This window comes from Rhinolophus ferrumequinum, chromosome 3 (genome assembly GCF_004115265.2).
Source record: "Rhinolophus ferrumequinum isolate MPI-CBG mRhiFer1 chromosome 3, mRhiFer1_v1.p, whole genome shotgun sequence".
Lineage (NCBI taxonomy): Eukaryota > Metazoa > Chordata > Mammalia > Chiroptera > Rhinolophidae > Rhinolophus > Rhinolophus ferrumequinum.
Genome location: NC_046286.1, coordinates 63,429,992 through 63,456,972, shown reverse-complemented (window position 1 = coordinate 63,456,972; position 26,981 = coordinate 63,429,992). Strand labels below are relative to the sequence as shown.

General features: G+C 37.3%; 1 protein-coding gene and 1 pseudogene across 4 annotated transcripts in view; one reads left to right on the top strand and one right to left on the bottom strand.

Moving 5' to 3' along the window:
- Nucleotides 1–26,981, top strand: part of REV3L (REV3 like, DNA directed polymerase zeta catalytic subunit) — a 153,052-nt gene that overhangs the window by 32,917 nt on the left and 93,154 nt on the right. For all 4 annotated transcript variants that reach the window (XM_033102882.1, XM_033102884.1, XM_033102881.1 and 1 more), the window contains 2 exons: nucleotides 19,200–19,389; nucleotides 24,912–24,986. In XM_033102882.1, coding sequence (XP_032958773.1) covers nucleotides 19,200–19,389; nucleotides 24,912–24,986 — 265 coding nt within the window. The remainder of the gene's footprint in view (nucleotides 1–19,199; nucleotides 19,390–24,911; nucleotides 24,987–26,981) is intronic.
- On the bottom strand, nucleotides 10,132–10,799 carry LOC117018271 (rRNA-processing protein FCF1 homolog; annotated as a pseudogene).

The window sequence follows — 26,981 nt, the reverse complement described above, 5'->3', positions numbered from 1 at the left end:
TTTGCCAGTAGAGAAAAGTACACCTTAAACATTAACCTGCTTTGTAAAATTTTTCTAATGGCTAAAGGGAAAAGAGAGCAGGTGACCTAACAGCCTTGGCAGTTTTTCTTTCAAGTAAGTCTGATTTCATTACACTGGGAGTAGGGGAAGCCGCAGCTAGCTCCTTAGGCACGTTATCTTGGCTGTATTGAAATTTGGTATTTTGTTTTGGGTGAATGTACAAGTTCGCAGGAATTTTCAGAACCTAAAACCAAAAGGTGAAGCCAAATTCTAAACAGCTGTCTTGGCCATAGCTGTTAATAATCACACTGTCACTTGTCCTTGACCCAGTTAGTGACAGGCAGTTGAGAAGTGTTGTTACAGAATTCTCTTCAGTGCTTTGGTCACATCTTAAATTTGAACTTTTACAATTGGCATTTTATTTCACATAAACTATGAGCTGAGGATCGCAACTTGTAAATAAAATAGGATAAGTCATTTGGTCTCATATACCTCATTTGTGTTATAGACTAAGTTCTTGGGTCATCATGTATGCGATAGATTGATTAAGTCTAAAGTTAATCTGTTCTCATGTAGGACACTTAGGATTATAACACAAAGGCTGTACTATTTCCTATCCCTGATTTATTGTGGGAACATTTCAAATTAATAGAGCATCTTCAAGTGCTCAGCGAGTACACTATATTTCACTATGTGTTTGTGAGATGGATGTTGTTTCCGAATACCTGAGAGCTCTGGAAACCTATTAGAGGGGAACCTTACTGTGGGGCTTACATCAAATTAATAGATCCATAGATTGGTTCATGGTCTATGCGGAAGAGACATTAAATTCTCCCAGTTACTTCAACTTTAGGAAATTCATCTAGATTTGGCGGAGAGGCAGGGTATATATGCATATGTTTGGGGCGATGGGGGAGGTGGTAGGACAAGCCAAACAAATGGCAGTCTCACTTTTGGTGTTCCACTACTTTTGGCCCTTCAGTCTGTGGTGATAACTTAGGGTCACCTTAAATGGTGCCCCCATACACTTTCATACTGGGAGAAAAGTAGTAGTATTTGATAGTACAGAAAAAGTCCCATCCTTAAGTCAGAATAACTAAATTAATTGTGGTCTGACAACAAGCTTAAAGGTTATGGGTCGAAGAAGAACTGTCTTATGTTTTAGGAGAAATAAATTCATAGATTTTCTAAATAGGGGATTCAAAATGGATGATTTGGCAGAATTAAGAAGAGACTCAGAAGGCTAAAAGGTGTTTAGAAATGCTAGAATTAGGAGAGGACTCCTCTTGGCAGTTTATAAGATTAAACAAGAAATATTGGTGAACATATACATTATTTTCATTTAAGACAGAATATAAGGTAAATGTTCAGGAGATGTTATTTGAGAAACCTGAGTAAATTTGGAATCAGCATTGGCAGAAGCAAGGATTAGGAAGGAATATGGATAATGGAAGAAATATCAGTATTGTTAATGGTACAGATATTCTTAAAGATTTTTAAGTTTGTATTTGATGCAATGACCTTTTAATTTTGAATGTTTTTTCTTTCCTATTAAGAATTCATTGGAGAGCATCATAGTGGTGATTTTTTAAAGTCTGTGATTATAAATAGGTAATTTTTTATAAATCACTAATTTTATTTGATAAGAAGTGTATCCCTAGAGGGTTGTTTCCCAAGCTTGTTTGGAGTGGTGCTTTGGTAGAATGAAAAGAACACCAGACTTTTCATTCTGGTGAGAAAATAAAGAGCTTAGAGTGCTTCTCCTTTTGAGGTCCGTGGAATTCTTCTCATTCATTTAATTATGTGATGTTAGGTGCTCTAACCTCCTCTCCTCTCTCATATGTAAAATGGGTAAACAAACGGTAATGTGGCCATACAAGGAGTTATTATGAAACAGTAAAAAGGAATGAACTACAATACATGTGACATTATGCATAAACATCAGTATCACTGTACCGGGCGAAAGAATTCAGGCACAAAAGAATATGTACAGTGTGGTTCCATTTTTATGAAGTGCTAGACAAAGCTGTGAAAAATCAGAATGGTGATTGCCTCAGGGAGGTAAGGATTGACTGAAAAGCCACTAAAGAGAGTTAAGGGGGGTAATAGAAATGGGAATGTTCCATAAAGATAACAGAAATTTGTCCAAAAAAACCAGTATAGTTAGTATTTATACATTTCACTATATGGAAAATATATCACTCTTTCCCACCACCTTCAGAAAAGAACAGTAAACAAATACTGAATTCTAGTTAATAGATACGTCTTTCTCAGTGATAGTGGTTAGTAATTCTAAAATTACTTTTTATGTTTTCTAGGTTTGTGTAAATGAGGAAACATATTTAGGATAATAAGAGTCAGGTTTCTCACTGTTGGACAAGAGAGAAACATAGAAATGGGAACAAGTAGATTGTCTCTGGGGTATTGGGTTGGAATTGGAGGTATCAGTATGAACTAGTTTTTATTATGTATAGAGAAGGATGGATGGATGGATGGATGGAGAAATAAATATAGGGGGGGGTGTGTGTGTGTGTCAATATATGTTTTTCCTAGCACTGTGTGCTTAGAGGTTCTAGAAGTAATGACACCCCCGTAGCAATGAGTACGCTTTGTGTTCAAGTCTTCATTTCTAAATAACATTCTCGACTGAAACAACCACGACTTCTTTGAGAGAGAACTGATTCCATGACAGGGGTAGAGAAAGTATAAGAAGAGCCTGGAATATCTTATTGTTCCAAAAATAAGAAAGTGTTCAAAGAATGATGGGAACGTATCAGAAGGACACAGGAATTCTGGTTTCCACTCAGACATGAAAGAAATTGGAAGTGCTCACAATAAGAACAAAGTTGAACAAACTGAAAATCAACAACTCTTCTTGGATCCATCAGAGAATTGAGGTCACAGAGCAAATCGCAGCCTCCAGACCAGAGAGACAGGTGTACACAGAGAATCCCAGTTTACTGGGAGCAGAAGCTGATGGAGCCAGGAACTTAAATTGTAACTAATGACCTGCCAGAAGCTGAGTGTGGATTAGCTTGAGAGTTAAAATTTCCGGGGGGCCCAGTCTTACGGGGTCTCCCACACATTCATGAGTTTTTTCTCTATAAGCTCTACCGGGTTCTCACAGTGAAGATTGTGGGGGGCGGGGGGTAGGAAATCTCATGCTTCCAGTAGGAGAGGAATGGTAACCATTTTGAATAATAACCAAATATGCTCAGAGCATTCTGTTCTCCACCTGCCCACAGGGAAACTACCAGAACCTAACCAACATGGGGAAAGGGAAGTACCCAAGTCCAGCTCCTTCTAGTCTTTCTGTCTCATCTAAGCGGGTGAGGGTCGGGGGAAGAAGCTGAGAGGTGCTTGTGAAGGCCACAGCCCAGGGCTGCAGACCCCCTGAAAGCCCCAGACCTAATCACAAGGTTATGGAACCTTCCCTGAGCCCCCTCCCCCCCCAATTTACCACCACATCAACAGTGCTCCTGTATAATAACTGGATTACAAATGAATGAAAGAACAGCCACTCTTTGTCCTCTATTTAAGGAGTTTCTAGAGAAACCCAGAGATAACAGGAAAGACAAAAATAAGGATACTAGAGGAAATTTTAGCCCCTGATACCTATAGCTACACTAAATACAGCCTAACTCCTGGTCAGATATGGCAGAGATTTTGGAATTGTCAGACTGAATTTAAAATAACTGAATTGTCAGACTGTGAATTTAAAATAACTATGATTAATATGCTGAGGTCTCTAATTTAAAAAGCAGACAACATGCAAGACCCGATCACTAATATAAGCAGAGAGATTGAAATTTTAAGAAAGAATCAAAAGGAAAAAATAGAAATCCAAAAGCCCTGTAACAGAAATGAAGAATGCCTTTGATGGGCTCATCAGAAGGAGAAGAGAGGAGTGAACAAAAGAAATATTTGAATAATGGCTGAAAAATTTTCAAAATTAATGGCAGACACCAAACTACTGGTCCAGGAGGAAGCTCAGAGGACATCAGATAAGATAAATACCAAACCTACACCTAGGCATATCACATTCAAACTACAGAAAAGTAAAGACAGAGAAAATCGTGAAAGAAGCCAGAGGGTTCAAAAGCACCTTACCTATAGACAGCAAGAGGCTAAGGATTACATTGGACTGCTCTTCACAAACCATGCAAGAAGAGTGCAGTGAAATGTTTCATCTTGATAGAAAAAAAATCACCAACTTCGAATTCTCTACACTTTGAAATTTCCTTTCAAAAGTGAAGAAAAAAATAAAAACTTTCTCAGACAAATAAAAATTGAAGAAATCTATTGCTACCTTGTTTCTCCCTGAAAATAAGACAGGTGTTATATTAAGGTTTGCTCCAAAAGACACATTAGGGCTTACCTTCAGGGAATGTCATCCTGAAAAATCTGCTAGGGTTCATTTTCTGGTTAGGTCTTGTTTTCGGGGAAACACAGTAGTAAGAAATGTTACGTGCCTTGTAAGAAATGTTTAAAGTTCTTCAGAGAAAAGGAAAATAGATATAGGTCAGAAACTCAGATCTACAAAAAGAAAAAGCATTAGAGAAAGAATAAATAAAGGTAAAATAAAACCTTTTGTTTTCTTAATTGATACAATAATTTTAAAATAATAGGAATGAGGTATCGGGTGCTGATAACTTATGGATAAGGGAAATGAATACCAGCAGTGCTGTAAGGGACAGGAGGGCAGAATTCGGAATATGTAAGGTACCTGTGCTACCTGTAACACGCAGCAGAATTACTTGACAGAGGACGCAGATTAGATGTATACACACGTGTACTGCAGACTCGAGAGCACCCACTTAAAGGTGTCACTCCACTGACTTCTGGTTTGCATTGTTTTTGATAGGTTTGGCAGTATGTTTCTGCCCAAAACTTTGTATGTACTTCTCATTTTCATGATTTATTCCTCTGCGCTATTCAGGCCCCCCTGTGACCAATTGTATGCTTAGTGGAACCACTGGTCACGTCAGTCTGGTATTCTACGTGACTACACATAGTCCTAAGAAAACTTTCCTTTAATTCATATATAAAAGTTGTACGATATTTGCAGGGTAGGGGGAGAAGGGGAAGGGGTTGAAGGAGTCTGTGCTGCTTCTACCTTTTGGCAGAGCAAGTATTAAATACATTGTAGCAATTTAGGTTTATTGTCATTAAGTTTCTATATTTTATAATAACAGTTCTTAATCTTTATGCTTTTTTTGGTAATCACTTTACTGTAAATGAAACATCTTTAATTTGACAATATCTTAATGTGATTCAAAGTTTAAAAACATTATACTTAGTTCATCATTGAATGGAATTCAAGATATATAAGTGGTTTTAGTGGCTAATGTTTCTATTTCTCTCAATTAGTTCATAATTTATTTCTGTTTACAAAGCCAATCATTCATTTTAGTGAATATATTGACTCTGCTGGGATATTCAAAATTAAGTCTTCTCATTAGAGACCTCCAAAGAAAATAAGTATAGACAGGTTACCAAATTATATAACAGCTTTATTCAGACATAGTTCACATGCCATACAACTTACATATTTAAAGTGTGCAATTCGGTAATTTTTAGTATAGCCACAGTTGTGCACCTATCACCACAGACAATTTTAGAACAATTTTAGCGCTCTAAAAAGAAATGCCATATCCAATAGAGTTACTACCCATTCCACCCAACACCGTTAGCTCTTACAACCACTAGCTTTTCTGTCCCTATACACTTACTTATTCTGGATATTTCACATAAATGGAATCAAACAATATGTGACCTTTTGTGATAGGCTTCTTTAACTTAGCATTATGTTTCCAGGGTTCATCCATGTTGTAGCATGTGTCAGTATTTCAATCCTTTTTATGGCAGAATAAATATTCCACTGTATGGATATTCTACGTTACATTTATCTATTCATCAGATGATAAACATTTGGGTTATTACCACCTTTTGTCTATTATGAGTAATGCTGCTATGGGCCATTCTTGTACAAGTTTTTGTGAGGAAGTATATTTGCATTTGTCTTGGGCCTATTTCTAGGAGTAGAATTGTTGCTCATATGATAATTCTATATTTAACCTTTTGGGTAGCTACCAGACTGTTTTACAAAGCAGCTACACCATGTAACATCCCCACTAGCAGTGTATGAGGTTTCCAGTTTCTCCACAACACTTGTTATTGTCCGACTTTTTGATTATAGTCATCTTAGTGGCTGGGAAATGGTACTTCATTGTGGTTTTGAATTGCATTTAACTGATACGTAGCTACAGATGTTAAGTATCTTTTCGTTTCCTCATTGGCTATTTGTATATATTCTTGGAGAAATGTCTATTCAGACATATTCAGATCCTTTCCCATTTTAAAATTGCGTTATTTGTCTTTTTATTATTGAGTTGTAAGAGTTGTTTATTCTAGATACAAATCCCTTATCAAATATGATTTCCAAATAGTTTCTCTTCTTCTGTGAGTTGTCTTTTTACTTTCTTATGGATAGGTAAAATTTTAAGATCTCTTAGTGTTCAGCTACCAGAAAGTATAGCAAAACAATTCACTAGATTTGCATAATATAGTTACCTATATAACATTTTATATATGTGTCTTTGAAAGAAAACTCAGGCATTTATATACAAATTTGACTAGACAGTAAATTTATCTTGATTAGCAATTAATATCATTGCTTTAAGTCGTCTGAGGTGAATTTTCACATTGTAATCAGGTTATTAAATTTACTTCAAGACAGTGGATTACTTGCCTTTCAATTGAAATACCACAAAGATTAATATGTGTAACCATTCTGGCTAAAGTGTCTGTAAGTAAAACAATATGTGTTTTACAAACCAGAATTTTTTTTTCAGCTAAGGTTAATTAAACATTAGTTATTTTTATGACATTTAGTGTGAAAGGTGCACTTTTTGTTGTTTTTTTAAGATTCTGGCTTAAAACTACTATTAGCAGTTTAATTATTTAAGGCTAGACTTTTTAGAAAAAACGATGGTACACCACGGTGGCGGACCTTTAAGTAGCACCCAAACTGAGCTTCACAGTCACTGTGAAAGGCAAGGTAATTACTGATTTACTTTCTATAATAATAATTGCAAACTAAATTACGTATGAACTTTGGAAATGTCATTTCATCAGATTCTTGACATATTAATCATAAAAGAATTTGTTATATTTTGCTGTTTATTTTACTGTTTAACATGGAATGTTGGTCCTTAATTCAGCCCCATTAGTCCCCTTGCAAATAGGGGAAGATAGGAGAGCATTCATTATAAATATCTCATTAGCATTTATAAAGAAATTATTTATAAGGAGAAAATAAAGTTTTAAAAGCAGTCAAATTTTCTACTAGACTCAGTTGAAAGCCCTCTTAGGATTTAATGAGTATGAAAAAGACATCCTGTTGTGTCAGTTTTCCAACTATCAATTCTCTGACATCAGTGATGGGTATTCTACAATTGGATTCAGTTGTAACACTAATTACCCGAAGTTAGTGCGGACTCCACAGGGTAAGGGGTCCGTCCCACAAGACTGCTTTTATTCACTTCAGATAACAGCCACAAGTGGGGTCCCCAGGCTCCTGCACTCCTGCCTGCCAACTACAGATTTGGGGATTCCCACAACCCCTTCCCTCACCCCAGGTTTGATAATTGCTAGAACAACTCACAGAACTTAATAAAGTGCTATACTTACCCAGTGTATTAAGGATACAAATGAACAGTCAGATGAAGAGGTACGTAGGGCAAAGTTCAGAAGGGTCCTGAGCTCAGATGCCTCTGTGCCTCTGGAGTCATGATGCACCATCCTCTTGCTTCATCAGTAAGTTCACCAACCAGGAAGTTTCCCCAGACCTCATTGTGCAAGAGTTTTTATTGAAGTTTCATTACAAAGGCATTATTGATGATGCCTAGCGTCATTTAACTGTGTTTTCATAGTTATTCATTCGTTCTCTGTCTCTGTCTCTACCTGTGTCTTCCCATTCCTGTCGGTCCTTTCCTACCCAGTAAGTAAGATGTACATATGATGTGATTCTATGTGTAGTATAACATAGTAAGTGCCATAATAGATTTATACAGGTTCTGTTAGGACATAAATAAGGAAACAGGTTTTAAACTTACTTTTGTAGGTGAAGGAAGGTGTGTATAGTTGAATTAGCAAGTGAACTGGTCCTTCAAGAATGAGATGCGGGCCGGCCCGGTGGCTCAGGCGGTTGGAGCTCCGTGCTCCTAACTCTGAAGGCTGCCAGTTCCATTCCCATATGGGCACCTTGAGCTGAGCTGTGTCTGAGCTCCCGGATGGCTCGGTTGTAGCGCATCCTCTCAACCACACGGTTGCCGGTTCTACTCCGCAAGGGATGGTGGGCTGTGCCCCCTGCAACTAAGGTTGAACACGGCACCTTGAGGTGAGCTGCCGCTGAGCTCCCGGATGGCTCAGTTGGTTGGAGCGCGTCCTCTCAACTACAAGGTTGTCGGTTTTACTCCCGCAAGGGATGGTGGGCTGTGCCCCCTGCAACTAGCAACGGCAACTGGACCTGGAGCTGAGCTGCGCCCGACACAACTAAGACTGAAAAGACAACAACTTGAAGCTGAACAGCACCCTCCACAGCTAAGATTGAAAGGACAACAACTTCCTTTCAAGTCCTGGAAGTACACGCTGTTCCCCAAAAAAGTCCAATAAAATTTAAAAAAAAGAAAAAGAATGAGATGCAGTTACAGTGTTTTCCATCTAAATACTCGTCATATTCTTTGTTTTGTTTTCAAAAAATACTCTGTGTCACTGTTTCCTCAGTGATAATTCTTCTGGTTATAGAGTATATTAATTAATTCAAGGAACTGTATTGAGCACATCTGAGGCAATCTGCTGAGGCAAAGCATTTTAATTCCCAGAGTTGCTTTGGTTTGTGATGCTTCCATAAATTCTCATTTGCATAGTACCGGTGAAATTGTACTGGTGAATGTAAAAAATGGGAAAATTGGTTTTCTCCATTGAGTAGAGAGCTATAGGTCAAAACACGATGTGTCCTTCAGCTACTTCAGTTCTGTAGTTTTACATCTGCCATTTTGTTATTTGTTTTTTGTCTGATGCTTTTTTGTTGCTCTGTTCTTCCATTACAGCTTTTTATGCTAAATAGATCTTTTTATACTATTTTAATTCTATTATTGTCTTGTATAATTTTTTTAAATAACTTAAGAATTTTCTTAAATTAAGAAAATAACTTGTTATTAAGTGGTTACTCTGGAGATTACACTTAGCATTTTAATTTAAAACAGTATAGTTTAGATTAATCCCAATTTAATTTTAATAGCATATGAAAACTATTTACCTATGTATTTACCTTTACTGGTGTTTCTTTATTGCTTAGTGTGGATTTGAATTACTTTGAATTTGAATATTGTCCTTTCATTTGAATCTAGAATTAAATACCCTTTAGTATTTCTTGTAGGACAGGTCTGCTGGTGACAAATTCTCTCAATTTTTGTTTATGTTGGACTGTCTTAACTTCTTTTTCCCCACCTCTCCCAGCTTTCTGTTTGTGAAGGGCAGATTGGCTAGATATAACATTCTTGGTTGACAGTCTTTTTCTTTCATCACTTTAACTGTATTATTCCACAGCCTTTTCTGGCCTAAAGAGAAGTCAACTATTTATCTTATTGAGGAAACTGTTCAAGCTTTATCTACTTGGAGTTTGTTGAGCTTCTTGCATATGCTGATTAATATTTTCCATCAAATTTGGGAAGTTTTTGACCATTTAAAAAATATTCTTTTACCCTTTTTTGCTTCTAAGACTCACATTATGTGTATGTTCATATGCTTGATGGACTCTTGCATATCTCTGAGGCTCTGTTAATGTTTCTTCATTCTTATTCCTCAGATTGGAGAGTCTCAACTCTCCTGTTATCAAAGTACAATTGTTTCTTGTTCCAGTTCAAATGTGCTGTTGACCCCCTCTAATAAAATTTTAAATTTAAGTTCTTGTGCTTTTCAACACTAAAATTTCTATTTTATTCTTTTTATCAAGATCTATTTTTGTGTGTGAGCAGTCATCGGATTTATAAAAAGTTGCAACAAATTATAAAATGATACAAAAAATTTCATTTTCAAAACAACATCAAAGAGTGTCTTTAACCATACTCAGTTCATAACAGAGCAAATGGCAACAGAGAAAGTTGGTTGAAGGAGAGCAGAGGAATTTTTGTCTTTTAAGAATTGGAATCCAGAGGTTCCATAATCATCTGGCATCCGCTCATTGTTGTACTTATGGTTAGGAATGTACATGGTGGGAACTCTAGGGATCGTCCTGATTCTTCAGTTAAGGTCCCAGTCAAACATGGCCACAAGGTAACACTTGTGCTGAGTTACTCTCTGTACCAAGCAGTCATCTGCATAGGTTTCTTTGTGTGTGCATGGTAGTGGTTCACATCTTGGATCCTTGGCAAACCTTAGAGCCACTGGATACTTTTGCCCCAATTTCTCAATTTCAACCATTACCAGTCAGTTATACAGGGATAATATGGCATACAAACAATCCATCATTGACTGCACTAAGTCTAGTTTGGTTTTAACGGAAAAGTTGATACAGTTGGTATCAACCAGGGTTTGGTAAGGTGGCCCAGCTGTGTGTTATCCTGTAAGAATAGGCAGGGAGGGTGTTGGGGGACTTCTCTTTCCTTGCGTGCACTGGGATCTTTTTTTTTTTTTTTTTAGGTTTTAATCCATCCTTTTCTTTAAGCCTCTGATCTCTGAGACTAAGTGTTCATTTTCAAGGTCGCATACTTCCTTGTTTTCTTTTGCTTCCCCATGTTCATGCTGTACTCTTGTTTCTTCAGGCTCAAAATCTCTCTCTTCATTTATAGTCTCTATTAGGCAAAGCATTCTCAAACTTTAATTTTTTAGACATGATCACCTTTAGTTCTTTAAAATGAAATACTTGTTTAAAGTCTTCATCTTATAAAACAAATGCCTGAATTTCTTCAGGGACAGTTTCTATTGACTACTTTTTTCCTATGTATAGGCCATACTTTCCTTTTTCTTTGTATGCATTAGATATTTTTGTTGAACACTAGATATTTTAAATAATATGACAGTTATGGAAATCATATTCCTCCCTAACCCCAGGATTTATTTTTGTTGGTGGTGGTGTTTTCGCTTTAGTGATTTCCTGGCCTAGTTCTCTACAGTCTATTCTTTCATGTCTCTGTTCAGCTAGCTTAGTGATCAGTTAATGACTGGCTAGAGATTTCTTTACAAGCCGTGAACCAATAGGTCTCCTTCCAGCTTTTCCCAAGGGGTGCTGTGTTTGTGTGATGGAGCTGAACTGCAAGGTCAGCCGGAAGTAAAAGATTAGGACCTTTTCAGGACTTCCTGAGCATGCACACAGCTCCACACGTGTGTATAGCCTTCTAAATTCCCGGGGCGGTGTCAGAGCTTTCAAAGCCCATTATAGACATTTCATTCCTCAGTTTTTCCTTTTAAGTTTTTCGGTCAGCCCGTTGTTAGCTGCTACAGGTAAAACTCCCTCAGGCAACTGTGATGTTAAACAATTGCTGCTAATAGTTTTTAGCAAAAATGCTGTGGATAGGACTATTCACATAGCGTGAAGTCTGGTCTGAGTCTGATCAAATAAAGAGAAGCCCTGAGAAGAGCTTTGTATCAAGCTGCCAGGCAAGTCAAATAGTGGCAGTTTTCTGAGGGTGGGGCTTTTGGAGAACTCCAAATCTATTCTGGCCTCTCCAGTGCCTGCTCGGCTGTTGGTTTGCACAGCTACTGTAGTTACAAGGCTTTGGTTTTTAAGGCTACCCTGGAGTTAGGAAGATGGGGGGTTGGGTTAGGGCAAGTTAAAACACCACAAAGCTTGCTGTTCTTGCTAAGAGTCAACTGGTTTTTGTTTTTTTTTTGTTTTTTTTTTTTGAATAAGCACTACTTGGATTGGCACAAGCCTTTAGTTAATTCCTAAAAGGGTGAAAAAAGTTGCTTTTCACAGTATTTGCCACTGTTCTTGTTGCTTTTATGGAGCATCTGGTTTACAAAGGTCCTTCCTCTGCCGTTCTGGAAGTGCCTCTTCCCATTCTTATATGCTTTAATCTGCATCCTGCTTCCACTCTTTGACCCAGCCTCTCATTGCTTGCCTTTCTCTTAAACATTTCTACTGGCACCTTGGAACTCTGGTTCCATGGCTAACATACTTATATGCTCAATTATTCACTAACTGTTGCCTCCCTTTCTTGCCTGGCAGCCCTCTCGGGCTCATTCTCTCACATCCCACATAAATCAAAATCCTCTGCTCCTCCCTTAGATATTAGTACTCGTCAAGTTCCTGGCCTAGGCCCCTTCTTTTGTCTGCCTGTTCTCCCTGAACAGTCTTACCAATTGTTGGGAATATTTTCAAATCTTTTTTCTCTAGCCAAATCTCTCTCTTAAGCTCCATCTCTGTGTTCCTAATTGTGCTTAATGTAAATCTCCATTTAAAATTCCATGACTTCAAAACAGAAATCAACCTACTCTTCGTTCTCAGTTTTCTTTGACATTCACTTTCATCGAGTTGCCTAACCAAAAATTTGGGTCATCTTTGATTTTTTTCCTTCTTTACCCTGTGCCCAAATACCAGTTAGTTATCTCTCTATTCTGTGCTGTAAATCCTTCTTGATGTTTTCTCTGTCTCTACTGATACGCCTCACCTGAATTACTCCACTCGCCTCCTAAACAGGTCTTCTATTGTAGTTCTGCCCCCAGCTTCTCCACAGTGTGTCCACAGGGATCTTTATAAAATACGAATCCACACAGGTCACAAAATACACTCACTCAATCTTTTTATCCATTGCACGCCTTGCTCCCTCCTGATTACATTTTCCCTCTTCCCAAACAGTGACATGTTCTGTTTTGCTTTCAGGTTTCTGTGTCTATCGCAACATTCTTTCTCACTTTGCTCTTTTGTTGCTACCTGTGGGCAGCCTTCCTATATTCTCACAAATCTTATTTAGATACTTCTGGATATAGAATTGCCATGCTGTAACTCCCTGTGTACTCATCTTTATCTCTAGGTAGAATGTGAAGTCCATGGGATTAAGGACTAGATTATGAGCAGCCTGTGGTCTAGCTCCTAACATCGAGCTTGCACAAATTATTCAATGAACAGAGAATTTGCCTACATTTATGAACGAAGGAACCAACCACGTTCAGCACTGGAAATAATACAAAGATATATTAGACAAATGTATGCGTAAAATAGACCTTTGAAAAAGCTGGTGTTTGCGGACTCTACTTCTGTTAGTAATATGGGATTAGTAATTTAAAGCCAATGATTCTAAATAAAGTCCTGTATACTTTAGTTGGAGAAATTAAATGGTGTGAAATAACCCCAAAGCATTATTTACAAATTAAAGGAGAAAATGAAGAGAGGCTCTTCAACAGGAAGATTATACCCATATGCCCTTTGTAACGTTAGTGATTGTACTTAGTTTTGTTTTCTTCGAACTTCTCGGTCACTTAGAAGTAGATAACTTCTTGCTTTTCTCTTACACAAATTGTATAAGGTTTAGGAAATTTTGTACGCAACAAGAAAAAAAATCAATCACCCATTATCTGGTTTAATGTATTATTTATAGTTTTATAACTGAAATAAACCTGAATGTCACCTGAAATAAATATATCAGAAACATTGCTTCATGCTAGAAAAATACTGCATCACTGCCTGTTGCTGAGGTCAGCAAACTTTTTGTGTAAAGGCCACATAGTGTATGTTTTAGGTTTTTAGGGCTGTAAAGTTTCTGTTGCAACTACTCAACCTGCCTATAGCAGAAGCAGCCCCAGACCATTCCAAATGGGTGTGGTGTATTCCGGTAAAACCTTATTTACAAAAACAGACAGCAAGCAGGATTTGGTATGAGAGCCATAAATCTATTCCATGATACCGGTATACCATAATTACTTAATCTATTTTTGGAAATTTATATTGTCTTCAATTTTTTCACCATTATTAGTAATACTATCGTAGCATCTTATGATCGAAATGTTCATATATATTCTTAATTTTTTGCTTAGGATAAATTCTGAAAATTAATTTCTAGGGCTAAGAGTATATACTTAAGACTTAAAATGAGAATAGGTGGTATAATACTTGTTTTCTAATCGTGACTATGAAGAGTTTTGTTTGGTTTATTTTGTGGTTTTGTGTGTGTGTGTGGGGGGGAGATGGAGTGAAAATTTAGAAAGACAGAAACAAAGAAAGACTGGATGGAAGCAGCTTGAGTTAATGATAGTAATATAAAACTTAAAAAGATATTCTAGGAAGAAGAAAATATGAAAAATTCCATAAATACAAAATGTCCTATTCACATACCAAGCTTTTTTGTTTGGTGGTTCTATAGAGTTTTATTTGAAATCTTGTGTAGATTGAGTTTGAGATTTGGGAGATGGGGTTTGCAAATTATCAAATAAGCATTTCTTATTCAGTCTCCTAAAATACTCTTAGGCCAGCATGATTTTTGATTATGGCTACCAATCAGCCGGTTTTAAAAAAGAAAAGAAGAGGACATTAAACTTTTCCATTCTGGATGATGATGAAGTCTAATCAATTAGAGCAGAAATTGGCAAACTACTATCCATGGACCATTTCCTGTTTTGGTAAATGAAATTTTATTGGAACACAGCCATGCCCATTCACTTAAGTACCACCTATGGCTGCTTTCAGGCTGCAACGACAGAGCTAAGTAGTTCTTTCAAAGACAGTGTGGCCCGTAAAGCCTAAAAAATTTGCTGTCTGCCACTTTACAGAAAAAAATTTGCAGACTCCAGAATTAGAGTAATGGTATGTGTTAGTCTTTCTGTTTATTGGAAATGGATCTACAAAAATACAGGTAATTATGCTACAAATAAACTAACAAGATTTTAGATGTACAATTAATTAAGAGACCAAATCCAGACACTTGAAATATAGAAGAAAATGTGGGGGGGAAACATAGAAATGGTGGAATACAGAGGACTTAATGTTTGGTGTAATTCTAAATTCTGTGAAAGATTAGATTCAGAGCACCCAAGTACTGGCTATTCCAGAGCACCTGTCTGAGTTTAGAAGCCCTACTTAACACACAGTTGGAAAGTAAGCAACTCTGCAGAGTTTTGCCATGGGGTCTTTAAAAGCCAGCAGTCACACTGTGACAAGTTTCCATGGAGCTTTCTTGAAAGAACTTTGTTGCAATTTCTGAATTAGGCAACATCAGTTAAATTGGAAAATTCAAACTCTTAAAAATTTCCGGGGGCAGCTGGATGGCTCAGTTGGTTAGAGCACGCGAACTCTGAACAACAGGGTTGCTGGTTCGATTCCCACATGGGCCAGTGAGCTGCGCCTTCCACAATAGATTGCAGACAAGAGCGGCCACTGAGCTTCGGGAGGGGCAGCCGTGGCAGCCGGATGGCTCAGTTGGTTAGAGCAGGAGCTCTCAACAACAAAGTTGCTGGTTCAATTCCCCGCATGGGATGGTGGGCTGGGCTGCACCCCCTGCAACTAAAGATTGAAAACAGTGACTGGACCTGGAGCTGAGCTGCGCCCTCCACAACTAGATTGGGACAACAACTTGAAGCTGATGGAACCTGGAGAAACACAGTGTTCCCCAATAATCCCCAATACAATTTATAAAATATAAAAATAAAAATAAATTGTTCAAAACCTATGTACCTAGGCTTATTCTCCCAAAGACAATCTTTATTCCTACTGGATTTGTTGCCTTAATTCAGTTTGACATGACAGTAAGGGGGACATTCCAAAAGTAGGGATATTTTCTTTCTTTGGACCTACGTTACCTAGAAATAGCTAATATCCTAAATCCTTTAAGGATATTTCACTAATTTTGTAAAAATATCCTTTAAAAAATCCTGTATGTGGAACTGCTTGGAGCATAGAAGAAAAGCCTCTAGACTGAAGACACAAGTTCCTCTTAACTAGGCCACTAAAACTGAGTCCCACGTTCCAAGTACCTACCTCTGGACTTAATTTTATGCAAGAAAAGCCACTAATTTAATGCCTTAGCCATTAAGTTTAGGGTGTTTTCTCATAGCGAAACCTAATCCTAACTGATGGCTGTCGAGGTATTTTATCTCTGGGATTGCACAGCTGTGTGGCTCTACACATTTTTGTGGAGTAGAGCTGATGGAGGGAAATAAATAGAAGTGGTTTATATCTTGTCAAGATAACGCAATGCTATTACAGAACTACAAATTTTACAATAATAAGACATTCTGTTGCTAAAAAGAAATTGTCTTTCACATTCATTTTTGCACATTTCCTTATTTAACTTTTTGAGTTTCTTATTTTGTTTTCTCATTTTTTTTCTGTGATTCTGTTCTGTATTAGAGCCGTTAGTGCTATGCCAAGAATTCTTTGTGCTGTGTTTGTTCTTCAGGAGCTTGTTCTTGAGGAAGGAAGGGTGGTGAGTAAGACACTGAACCACTGCTAGGTTCTGGAGAACCAGAGGAAGGTGCATCTGTGTGGATATAGCGACTACAGCTTTGCATGGGACTTTGGGTCATTCAGGGTAGGAAAGTGCAATAAGCTGGGGACCCGTATCCTTCTGTAACCCTGATGGTATTTCCATTAGTTGTATCAGAGTCCCTCCGTTTTCATAGATTTTTTTTTCAGATGTTCAAAAGCTTTCACCTTATTCGTTTGCCCTTAAGCAGTTACTCTGTTTTGCTGGGGGTTCGTTCATTTATTTAATAAATATTTGTTTAACACATGCTGTGTGTGCTGGGTCCTGGGATATTAGGATCATTCAAACAGCACCAGCTCCCAAAGAATTTGCAGTCAAATGGGATATTCAGATAAGGAAACAGGTGTTTATAGTACAAAATAGGAAAGAGTAAGGAATCCAACATTAACTTTTTAAAATTGAACTAGCACGGTTAAGTGGAAAGAGCATCAGTTGTAGATTTTGTTGTTCTGTTTTCAAATCCTGATTCAATTACTGAATAGCTAGCTTTGGGAAAGTTAAACTCTGTGATACTTACAAGGTTATTTTAAAAATAAATATATGTAAAGGAGTTAGTCCAGTGCCTGCTGAATAAATCATTTCTGCTTTTTTCTTAAATCACATGCCACAAATTACTATAGTTCAAAGCCTGTAAATAGAAAGATAATTTCTCTGGCCCCTACTGCAGAGGAGATGTGAAAAATGGATATTTAAAATATTTTATGAACTTTGTGAATACCGTCCCTATGAAGGAACTATTAGTAAAACTCAGATTTTATAATTGAGTCTCATAAATTTACTCAAATTTTTATTAATATATATGGACTGTAAAATTAATATCTTAGAAACTTACAATATTTCTTGTAAATATGCTGTTATACTAGTAATTCTGTAATCACGGATCTTAGATTTATTTGTCAATTTAAAAGGGAATACATCTCTGTCTCCCCACCTCCCTCCCTCTATGGTTTAGCATGCCAGTTGCTTTTAACCAAGTTGAATTACAGTTTGTGTCCAGAAGGGTAATGGTTATAACCGTGTATGAGATGTTTAAAAAGCACTCAAGTAGATCATAAGTAAATTGATTATATATTTTCTTAAGACTCACTGATCACTACAATTTGAATTTTTTCTATTTGAAGAATTGAAAAAACGGCAGTGTTTAGGAAATAGTACCATGTTGTGTTTAGAAATGAAACTAAATAGCCAAGGAGTTTGCTTTTAACTGAAACTATTTTTTCATTCCTTTGACATTAAGTAGCACAACTGCTGCTAAAAATAGAAACTGAAATTTGTCTAACAGCAACACAATTAGTAATTCTTCAAAAGTGTGAAAGTTGGTAATTCAAATCAGAATACTGCATTCAGGAGTATAGTATACATCTTATTCCATTATGTGACTGACCTTTCTAATTTTGCTACATTTATGTAATAACTTGCAGATTCTTTGTTAATTCTGTTCTAACTGTACCTTCAAAGTGTAAGAGAAGCTGATGTTGTTCATTATAAAAAGTGTATACACAAGTTACCCACAGAACATAGAACTATTTTCTATACGTTTTATGTAAATCATTCTAAATTACAAATAGGAAATAGTAACCAAACAAATAGTTCCTTTCCTACCAAAAGGAAAAAGCCTAGTGAAGCAGAGTGGGGTAAGGGGTGGGGAAGAGGCCGAGGCTTGTGTTGGCAGGAGAGTGCAGAGATAGTGACAGCATGAGAAAAATGAATGTGTTCTTCCATCACTGCTGCTCTCCTCTCTGTTTGAGTTAGACAAATGGCGTGGTCCCAAAGGGAACTGGGGACAATGCTCAGAGGACAGGAACCACTTCCATACGGCCCTGCCAGGTTCATGAGCGTAATGATGCATCTGCTCTTTGTTGGTGCTGTTGTTACTTAATCTTGTCGTGGATACATTACCGTTTCTGTGGCACTTCTTTTGTGGGTTCTTCCTCATATTACTTTCTTTATCATGGCTGTGCTGGATTGTCTGTTGGCACGTCAGCACGATTTACCGCTTCCGCACCTTGCCTGATGTAATGGCTCCCTGGGAAGTGTACATGCTTGTTTTTCCCCTCTCATGTGTCTCCCCATGTCCCACTCCACCAAATGTGCAATTTCGATATCCAGAAGCCCATTACAGACAATGGATCTGTAGAGATTTTCTTTTGATTTGTTTTTGTCTGTTTTTTTCCTAATAGCAAAATTTCATTTTTACCCTCCCAACCCCCACCCTCCCACTAGCAAAATTCCACACACTGAAACTGCTTTTACCCTCTCCTTTCACCCTGAGCTGTCTCTGTCTTTAGGAGGAAGTCTCTTGTTTGAAAACATACATGCCAAGACAGACATTTATTGATTTATTTAGTAAACTTTCAGTGAATTTTTGTAAGCTTCCTAACCCTGTGCTGAGTGGTATTATAGGATGATTCAGTGAAGTACCTAAGCTAGTTAGCTGTGAGGGTGAAATAAATATTCAAACATATTTCCTACTATTTCTACCAAAACTACTATTTAAATAATACTATAACACTTCTATTTATAAAATGCTCCTAAATATTTTGTTGTAAAATGTAGTTAATACAGGTGGCTTTAACTATGGGTTAATTTCCTTCAACCTTTTCCTTGGATAAGCTGTGTTGTCATTAGAACATTTAAATGACTTGCATTCTGAGCTTTGTAATGTTAAAATTTTTAAATGCATTTCAAGACTAAACTTTATGATGTGTTACATTTTAGGTCAGAAGACATGTCTTCATCTACATGGCATCTTTCCTTACCTCTATGTGCCATACGATGGTTATGGACAGCAGCCAGAAAGCTATCTTTCTCAGATGGCATTGAGTATCGACAGAGCACTTAATGTGGCTTTAGGCAATCCATCTTCCACGGCTCAGCACGTGTTCAAAGTGTCATTAGTATCGGGAATGTAAGTATATGATATCATCTTTTAAAATTTCTATTTATCTGTATTTCTATTGCCATTCTAATGAGAAGAAAACATATTCAATTCAAATATACTCTCATTGTTCTTTTGTTTCTAGTCTGATGGAACTTTTTAAAGTAAATTTTTATTGCAATGAAAGATAGATGGTGACTAGTGATTTTTGTTTTAACCCTTTCCATTTCTCTATTTTCTAGAACTGTAGAACTTCATGTAATTCATTCTAAAAATATTTATTGAGCAACTTCTGTGTGCCAGGCACTGTTCTAGGCGTTTGGGATATATTGGTGAACAAAATAAAGACCCCTCCACCCATGGAGGTTACAGTCTAGTAATGGGAAACAGAAAACAACCAATAGATAAAACATGAAATAAAGTTACTTGTTTATTTATTTATTACATGATAATTAGTGCTACAGAACCAAAGATGTAGAACAGGATTAGGAGGAGCAGTAGTGGGTGGGGAAGTAGACGGCTGACAATTCTATATAATCTGGGAAGGTCTCATTGACAAGCAGTTTGACACTTGAGCAAAGACGTGAATGTGAGGGAGTAGGATAGGAACAGCATGGAGGCAGGTGGCTGGAGTGGAGGGAGTCAAGGACAAAATGAGGTTAAAGAGATGAGAGGATGGCGATCATGTTGACCAGTGCTTCCAAAGTATGGTTTCTGTATTTTAGTTTCCAGGATCACCAGCGTCAGCTTTATCTGGTTTGACCACCATGAGAATGTACCTCTCAGATCTCCAAACATAGAGACAATAACTGAACAACAGTCCAGCTACTGTACTGAAATCCATCTAGCATCACATAGCAGCAAAGCTGCTTTCCCATAGACTGCCCGAGCCCAGGCCTGCGCACGGCACGGATGCTGAGGCAGGCCTGGGAGGCACTGGAGGACTCGGACAGCCTTTCGGAATTGTCATTCCAGTCCCACTGCAGTCGATACTTACTACTCTCCCCTCTGTCTCTCCTTCATTTGGGATCAGACTATATCTAAGTCTGGTGTCTGTCCTTGGGTCTCTCCTGGGTCCCTCTTGATTTTCCCTCACAGGTGTTTCCCCTAATAAATTTCTTGCATATTTTGGCATCTACTTCTCAGAAGACTTGGACTGATACACCTGGGAACTTAGTCAAAATACATTCTTTGGGTCCCACCCCAGACCTAATGAATCAGAAACTTCAGCGTCAGGACCCAGCAATGTGTGTTTTAATAAGCCTCTCTGATGATTCTGTTGCATACGAAAGTTTGAGGACCACCACCATAGTCTGTTCTTACTAAGGATTTTGGCTTTTATTCGGAGCTAGTGCGTAATTTTGAGCAGCCATGATCTAGCTTAAGTTTAAAAGGATTACTTTAGCAGCTGTGTTAAGAATAGATCATAGGGGAAGGAGGGTAGACGCACGGAAAACATTAGGACTCTTTTTCATTAATCTGGATGAGAAAATACAGTGGCTTGTACTAGGATAACAGCAGGGGAGTAGTGAGAAGTGGTCAGCTGCTGGGTCTTTGCTGAGAGCTGAGTCAAGATTTGCTGTCTCAGTGCATGACAGTTGTGAGAGGATTCAAGGATAACTACAAAAGTTTGAATGTTTTGCTATAAGGATGGAAGGTGCAGGTAGAGCAGGCTGGCAAGAAAGATTTGGAGCTCATACTGGAACATACTGAATTGATATCTGTATGAAATGCAAGTAGAGATCTTAAATCTGTATGCTTTTTCCACCTTAATCTAGATTTACTTCTGGACCCACACAGTACCCTTTTAATTGATTCTGTTCTTCTATTCTGGTCTCACTTCAGAGCCACAAAAGTACTCTTCGGATAATGTACAATGGATCCTTTTAAAATCATTTAAAAGCCTTCAGTGACTTCCTATTGTTCATAAAATAAAATTCTAACCACAGCCTATGTGATCTGACCCCTGCTGTCTGTAACTTTGCTCGCTGTGTTCCATCCAGAAACACTGGTCTTTCAGCTTCTCCGATGCGCCAAGCTCTTTCCCACCTTTGTACATGCAGCTTCCTTTTCTTGAGTGCTCTACCCTTTTCCAATCCTTTAAATCCTTCACCCTGCCAGACGTTTTCTCTGACTTCTCTACTTAAAATAGGTTGTTATTATTCTGTATCTCAGCCCATCCTTTGTTTCTTATAGCACTTAATTTAATTTGTAATTATTTTAATTTTTTGTTTATTTAATTTTTATGTATTTCTCCCACCAGCAGGTTAGGGTCATGAGAAAAAGGACCAGGTTTGTCTTGTACGTCATTATATGTCTCGCACCTGTATGGTGTTGGGCACTTAGCAGATAGTTAGTGCTCAATAACTAATAGGTTGGTGCAAAAGTAATTGCGGTTTAAAAGGTTAAAAGTAACTGCAAAAACCGCAGTTACTTTTGCACCAACCTAATATTTGGTTGAATGAGGTGAAAGTTCACACCCATCTCATGACAGCAGCAATTATTATGTTAAAGAGAATCATCAGCTTTCTAAATTTTTTGTTTAATATTTTCTAAAAACTTTGTTACACATATTCTCTTTTCAAAGTTGAATCTCCAGACAGTCTAGTGAAATGAATAATTAGTCACCAATCGTTTTGTATTTTTGATGGCTGTTTGTTGCAGGCATTGCCATATTTTTGAATTTATACCTGGGACAAAAGATGAGCCGTTCAATGTAATTCATGGCTGCCATTCTCCTTTTTCTCCTATTCTAATTGTTTTTTCTTACCTAGATCTCCTTTCCCTTATCATACATTCTACCATCTGTGAGTCCTTTAATCCTTCAATATTCCCTACTTCTTTAAGCTAGACAAGGTTGCATCTAGCGACCAAATTATAATTTGTACAAGGTTTGATTCCAGTCTTCCTAGACTGTGCAGTCTCTTGAGCCTGCGTTAAGAGATAGGACCATGACATGACCTCAGGCTCATTTCTGGGATTCCTTGCCACTTGTGTGTTAGGGACAATTGAGTTGGTTTGGACTCTTGACGGCCTGTGAATAATGATGTCCACAGTGTCCTGTCCTCGCAGCCCTGCTCAGCTCCCGTGGTCTCATACCTGTGGCTTCCTTTATGGAGTCACTCCACCTCATATTTGGTCTTCCTCTTTTCCTGCTACCTTTTATTTATCCCAGCATCATTGTCTTTTCCAAAGAACCCTGCCTTCTCAAGATGAGCCCAAATTAGGACATCAGTTTTTGATACTTAGCTACCATGATTCTAGAAAATATCCTATAAAGAGATTCTAAGTTAACCTGAGTTAATTAACTGAGATTTTTCCCTATTTGTGCTTATTTTCCTTCTCATTATTAAAGAACTAACTGTAATTATTGCATATAATTTTTTAAGCATAAAAACATCTACCCTCAAACTCTGCTCCGTTCTACCTTATCTAAAGAGTCTCTCTGTTGAGACTACGGTCAACAGCAGGAAGTGAGTTATACAGAGACTTCTTGGCCAGAAGAAACAGAAAACTGAATTTAGAGTTTTCAGGATGTATTTTGAGGCAGTATATAAGAAAACAGAATCCTAGACATACAAAGAGTTTTTAGAGGTTTGATAGTCTTAACTTATATTCAGTTTTTTAAATTACTATATGTAAAAACCTAAAGATTGTTAACAAAAGCAAAACAAAGCAAAGATAACATGGACCACACCAATGCAGATTTAATTCCTTTTCCCCCCATTTATCTGACTAAAGATAACTCATGTCTCCAGACATAGAGCTATATTTCTATATAGAGGGTGCCAAAAAAAGTATACACATTTTAACGAAGTAAAAAAACTGTATTAAAATTACAATACTCAATATATACCGGTATCAAAAGATGAATACAAGTCATGTGTATACATTTTTTTGGCACCCCTGGGTATATTAAAAATACAGTAGCAGGAGGAATAGAGAGTTGAATTTTGCCAATGAGAGAGAATGAGATCATTCATGTAATCTTTCTTTCACCCCTTTCTTTACGGCAACAAAAATGGGGTGAACGGGAAGTAGTAAATGTTATCTTTTTTAAAAAGTGAAAAAAGGTGAAAGGTAAGGAAGAGGGCGTGAAGGTCAGAGAAAGCCTTTCTGAAGAGGTGAGTTTAAGCAGAGACCTGAATAAAGATTGAAAGCAAGCCATGCAAAGGATCAGGGCAGAGCTGTCCAGGCAGAGAGAAGGGCAAGTTGCTGGAAAGTGGATCAAGTTGAAGGGGCTGAAATGTTTAGAATGGCAGGAGAAAAAAGGAGGAGAGGTATGACATAAGATTGGAATGAGTGGCAAAGATGACTTAAAAAACCGTTTAGACCTCAGTAAACAATTGGATTTTTTTAAAAATAGAAATTGCTTTATAGCAAGCAGTCAGACAGATGGCTCTGACCGAAGGTTTTGAAACATCCGGGGGGAAAAAGTTGTTTAAATATACCCCAAATAACAATTCCACTGCCAAATTACTCCTGTATTTGATGTCCACTCTACTGACAGACGTGACAGAGGCACTGTCCTGAGAGGAAGTGCTGCCTAGTGTTCTCCGTAAGGGGACAGGAGTTTTTAAATGAAAGGTGATTGGGTTCATCCACCTAAAAGATTTGATCAACCTCTTGTTTATAAACTCTAAGCAGATACAAAACTTTTTATTTACTCTACAAATTCATACTTGTTCACGTATTGTTTCTAATTATATCATCTTTGAAAATGGTGGTGTGTATATCAGGTGTACTGGTTTAGTTTCATGTCCTCTTGAAATGATATAACATGATAGCCCAACTTATTTCATCTTAAATTGAGGACTTGTTTCTCTCCCTATCATGTAGATTTTTGTTTCTTCCTTTCCCTATTCCAGCTGATGCCCAAAGAAAAACCCAGCCTCAGCATAATTAGGGTCTTTAAGTAAGTCCATGTATTTTTTCAGTCTCTTAAGTTCCTCTCTACACAGTTTTCACAGGCTTCATTTGGTTTGGATGTGATATATATATATAATATACATAATATATATATTATGTATATTATATATATATGTAAAATAGGTAAACTGTCTCTGCCTAATGAACTTGCAAAGTTGGTAATAAGCGATATAAATGCCATTAATTAAAGGACTTTGATGAAGAGCTTTAGTTTTTGACAGAAAAAAGTGGGAAATAGGATAAAGTACCTGAAAGGTCTGTTTTTGTCATACATGGGCAGAGTAAAGAGAAAAAAGCCATTTTTAAAATAGTCATGATGATATTTACACATGATTAATGTGTAAATAGTTTGCTGCTCCATTTTTGTCCCTAATTTTCTTAAAGTGGTATTTTTAAACTTTTCAAAAGAAACAACCAGATTTCAATATTTTATATGTTAACCTGTGGTAGGTTTAATTGGAAAGGTCTTTGAGTTTTTGTTTGATTTTTGTGGGATGGGCTTTGATAATATTCAGTATAAGGAAGACCGAATTAGGCCAGCTGAGTTGAATTAGGGTAATAAGTTACATTATTTCATCTCTGAATGATAAAAATAATTTGATATATTTTTTCTTTTATTTCAGGCCTTTTTATGGTTATCATGAAAAGGAAAGACACTTTATGAAGATCTATCTTTACAATCCTGCAATGGTGAAAAGGTACAAAGATAAATGATATAAAATATGAGTAACTGTCACTTAAATATTTTCATAAAAAAAGAAATCTAGAAGAAAAGCTTATATAGTTTGTAGCATTATTAAAGAAAGAGACCATAATACGTACACATGTACATAAACAGAGAGACCCATGGCTTGGATTCTAAGAAGGATATTTTAAGGGTGAAGGGACCTTCGTTCATAGCCCCTAACTGCTTATTTGTCTTAGATTTAGAGAGTTTGTGGAAATAGATAAGGAGACATGATGGCTGCCATGTCTGATCGTGGTGCCCTGTTGGCCAGACCAGATGTTCAATACAAGAGAAATTTGCTCTTCAGTTTCAAAGAGAACTGTGTGAGAGTGAGGCCAGAGTGGGAGGGCTTCTGAGGTTTCAGAATCCTGTTGATTCCTTGTTAGACATTTTTATCCTATTTTGTTTTGTTTTTCTTCTAATGTCTCTCTTCCTATAGCTTATTCTGTCAGTCATCCTGGAGCTCAAGTTATTGAAGGCAGGAAAGGGACATAGAAAACTTCAATCATCCTCTATGGTTCAAAACAGGTGTTTTCCCTCTATGTGGTGACAAGCCAGAGTAAAAATAGCCTCGGCAAAGTGCTGAGTGTTGTTTTTCAGAAGCTCCACTCTGCCAGTAGGTATGAGGTTCCAAATGGTACCTCTGGTAAGACACAAATTGGAGATTTCTCTGGAGTGGATTTAGGCACCAAGACAGGCACAGCCACCAAGAAGACGATGTTGACTCTAAGTTAGGCCACTGAATACTTCACTGCATCACAGTGTTTATTCCCTTCTCTGAGTAACCAGTGAAAACTCATTTTCTCTATAACCTGCCCCCGACCTTACCCCAAACAACGTCTGTAACGTTACAGTACCAAAGCAATCTTCCAGAATAGGCGCTTAAAGACCATGATGTTTTCCATACCAGTGCCCCTATAGTCATACGTTCTCATATCCGTAGAGCTAGCCCTGTGGATTCTTACCCTCTCACGCATACACAGTGGTAAGAGTACACCTAAATCATTTTTTCTCTTTTTCATCCCTAATGTGCTAAGAGGGAACCATGAGTAAAATCTGAAGAAGTCTTTTATAAATAACTTATGAACTGTAGTTTTACTTGACAGGTAAGTATAATCTGTTTTTCTTGTGACCATTGCAATGAAGTACTTATCAAACTACAGAGGGTGCCAAAAAATGTATACGCATTTTAAGAAAGGAGAAAACTGTATTAAAATTGTAATACTTGATATATACCCATAACAAAAGATAAATACAAGTTATCTGTATACATTTTTTTGGCACCCCTGGTATTTCCAATAAGTCCGCTTTAAGTTATGTAGTCAGCTATCATAGTGCCTATCTGAAATGCCTCGATTTATTGACAGATTCATTCATACTACTTATAAAACTCATAATACTTATAAAATGCCTGCATTATTTAATGCACTGTAGAATTTGCTGGGTAAACATTGGTGAACAAAGTTTGCATGGTTTCTGCCATTTAAGGATCTTATAGTCTAGCAGGGAAGACAGACAATAAACAAGTAACCTAAATGTCTAACCAAAAATTATAATACATGCAGTGAAGGAAAAGAACAGGGTTCTGTGATAGAAAACACTTTCTTTCTTTTTACCTTTATACGTAACTTATTTGTTATAGTATTTGACTAATACATAATGTAGTGGTTAAGAGCCCAGACTCTCAAGCCAGATTGCCTGGTTCTGCTGCTTACTAGCTGGATGACTTTAGGCAAGTTATTTATAATCTCTCTGTGCCTTAGCTTTTGCATCTGTACATAGCGTTGATGTTGGTACACACTGTTCTGATCATCAAATGTGTTAATATCTATAAATCACTCAGAACAGTGCCTGGCACACTGTAAGTGCTGTGTAAATATTGGCTATAGTATACATGTACAGTGTTAAAGTGCACCTTCTAGACCTTACCCTCACTCTTAACTCACTTTCCTGGAGGCAATCACTT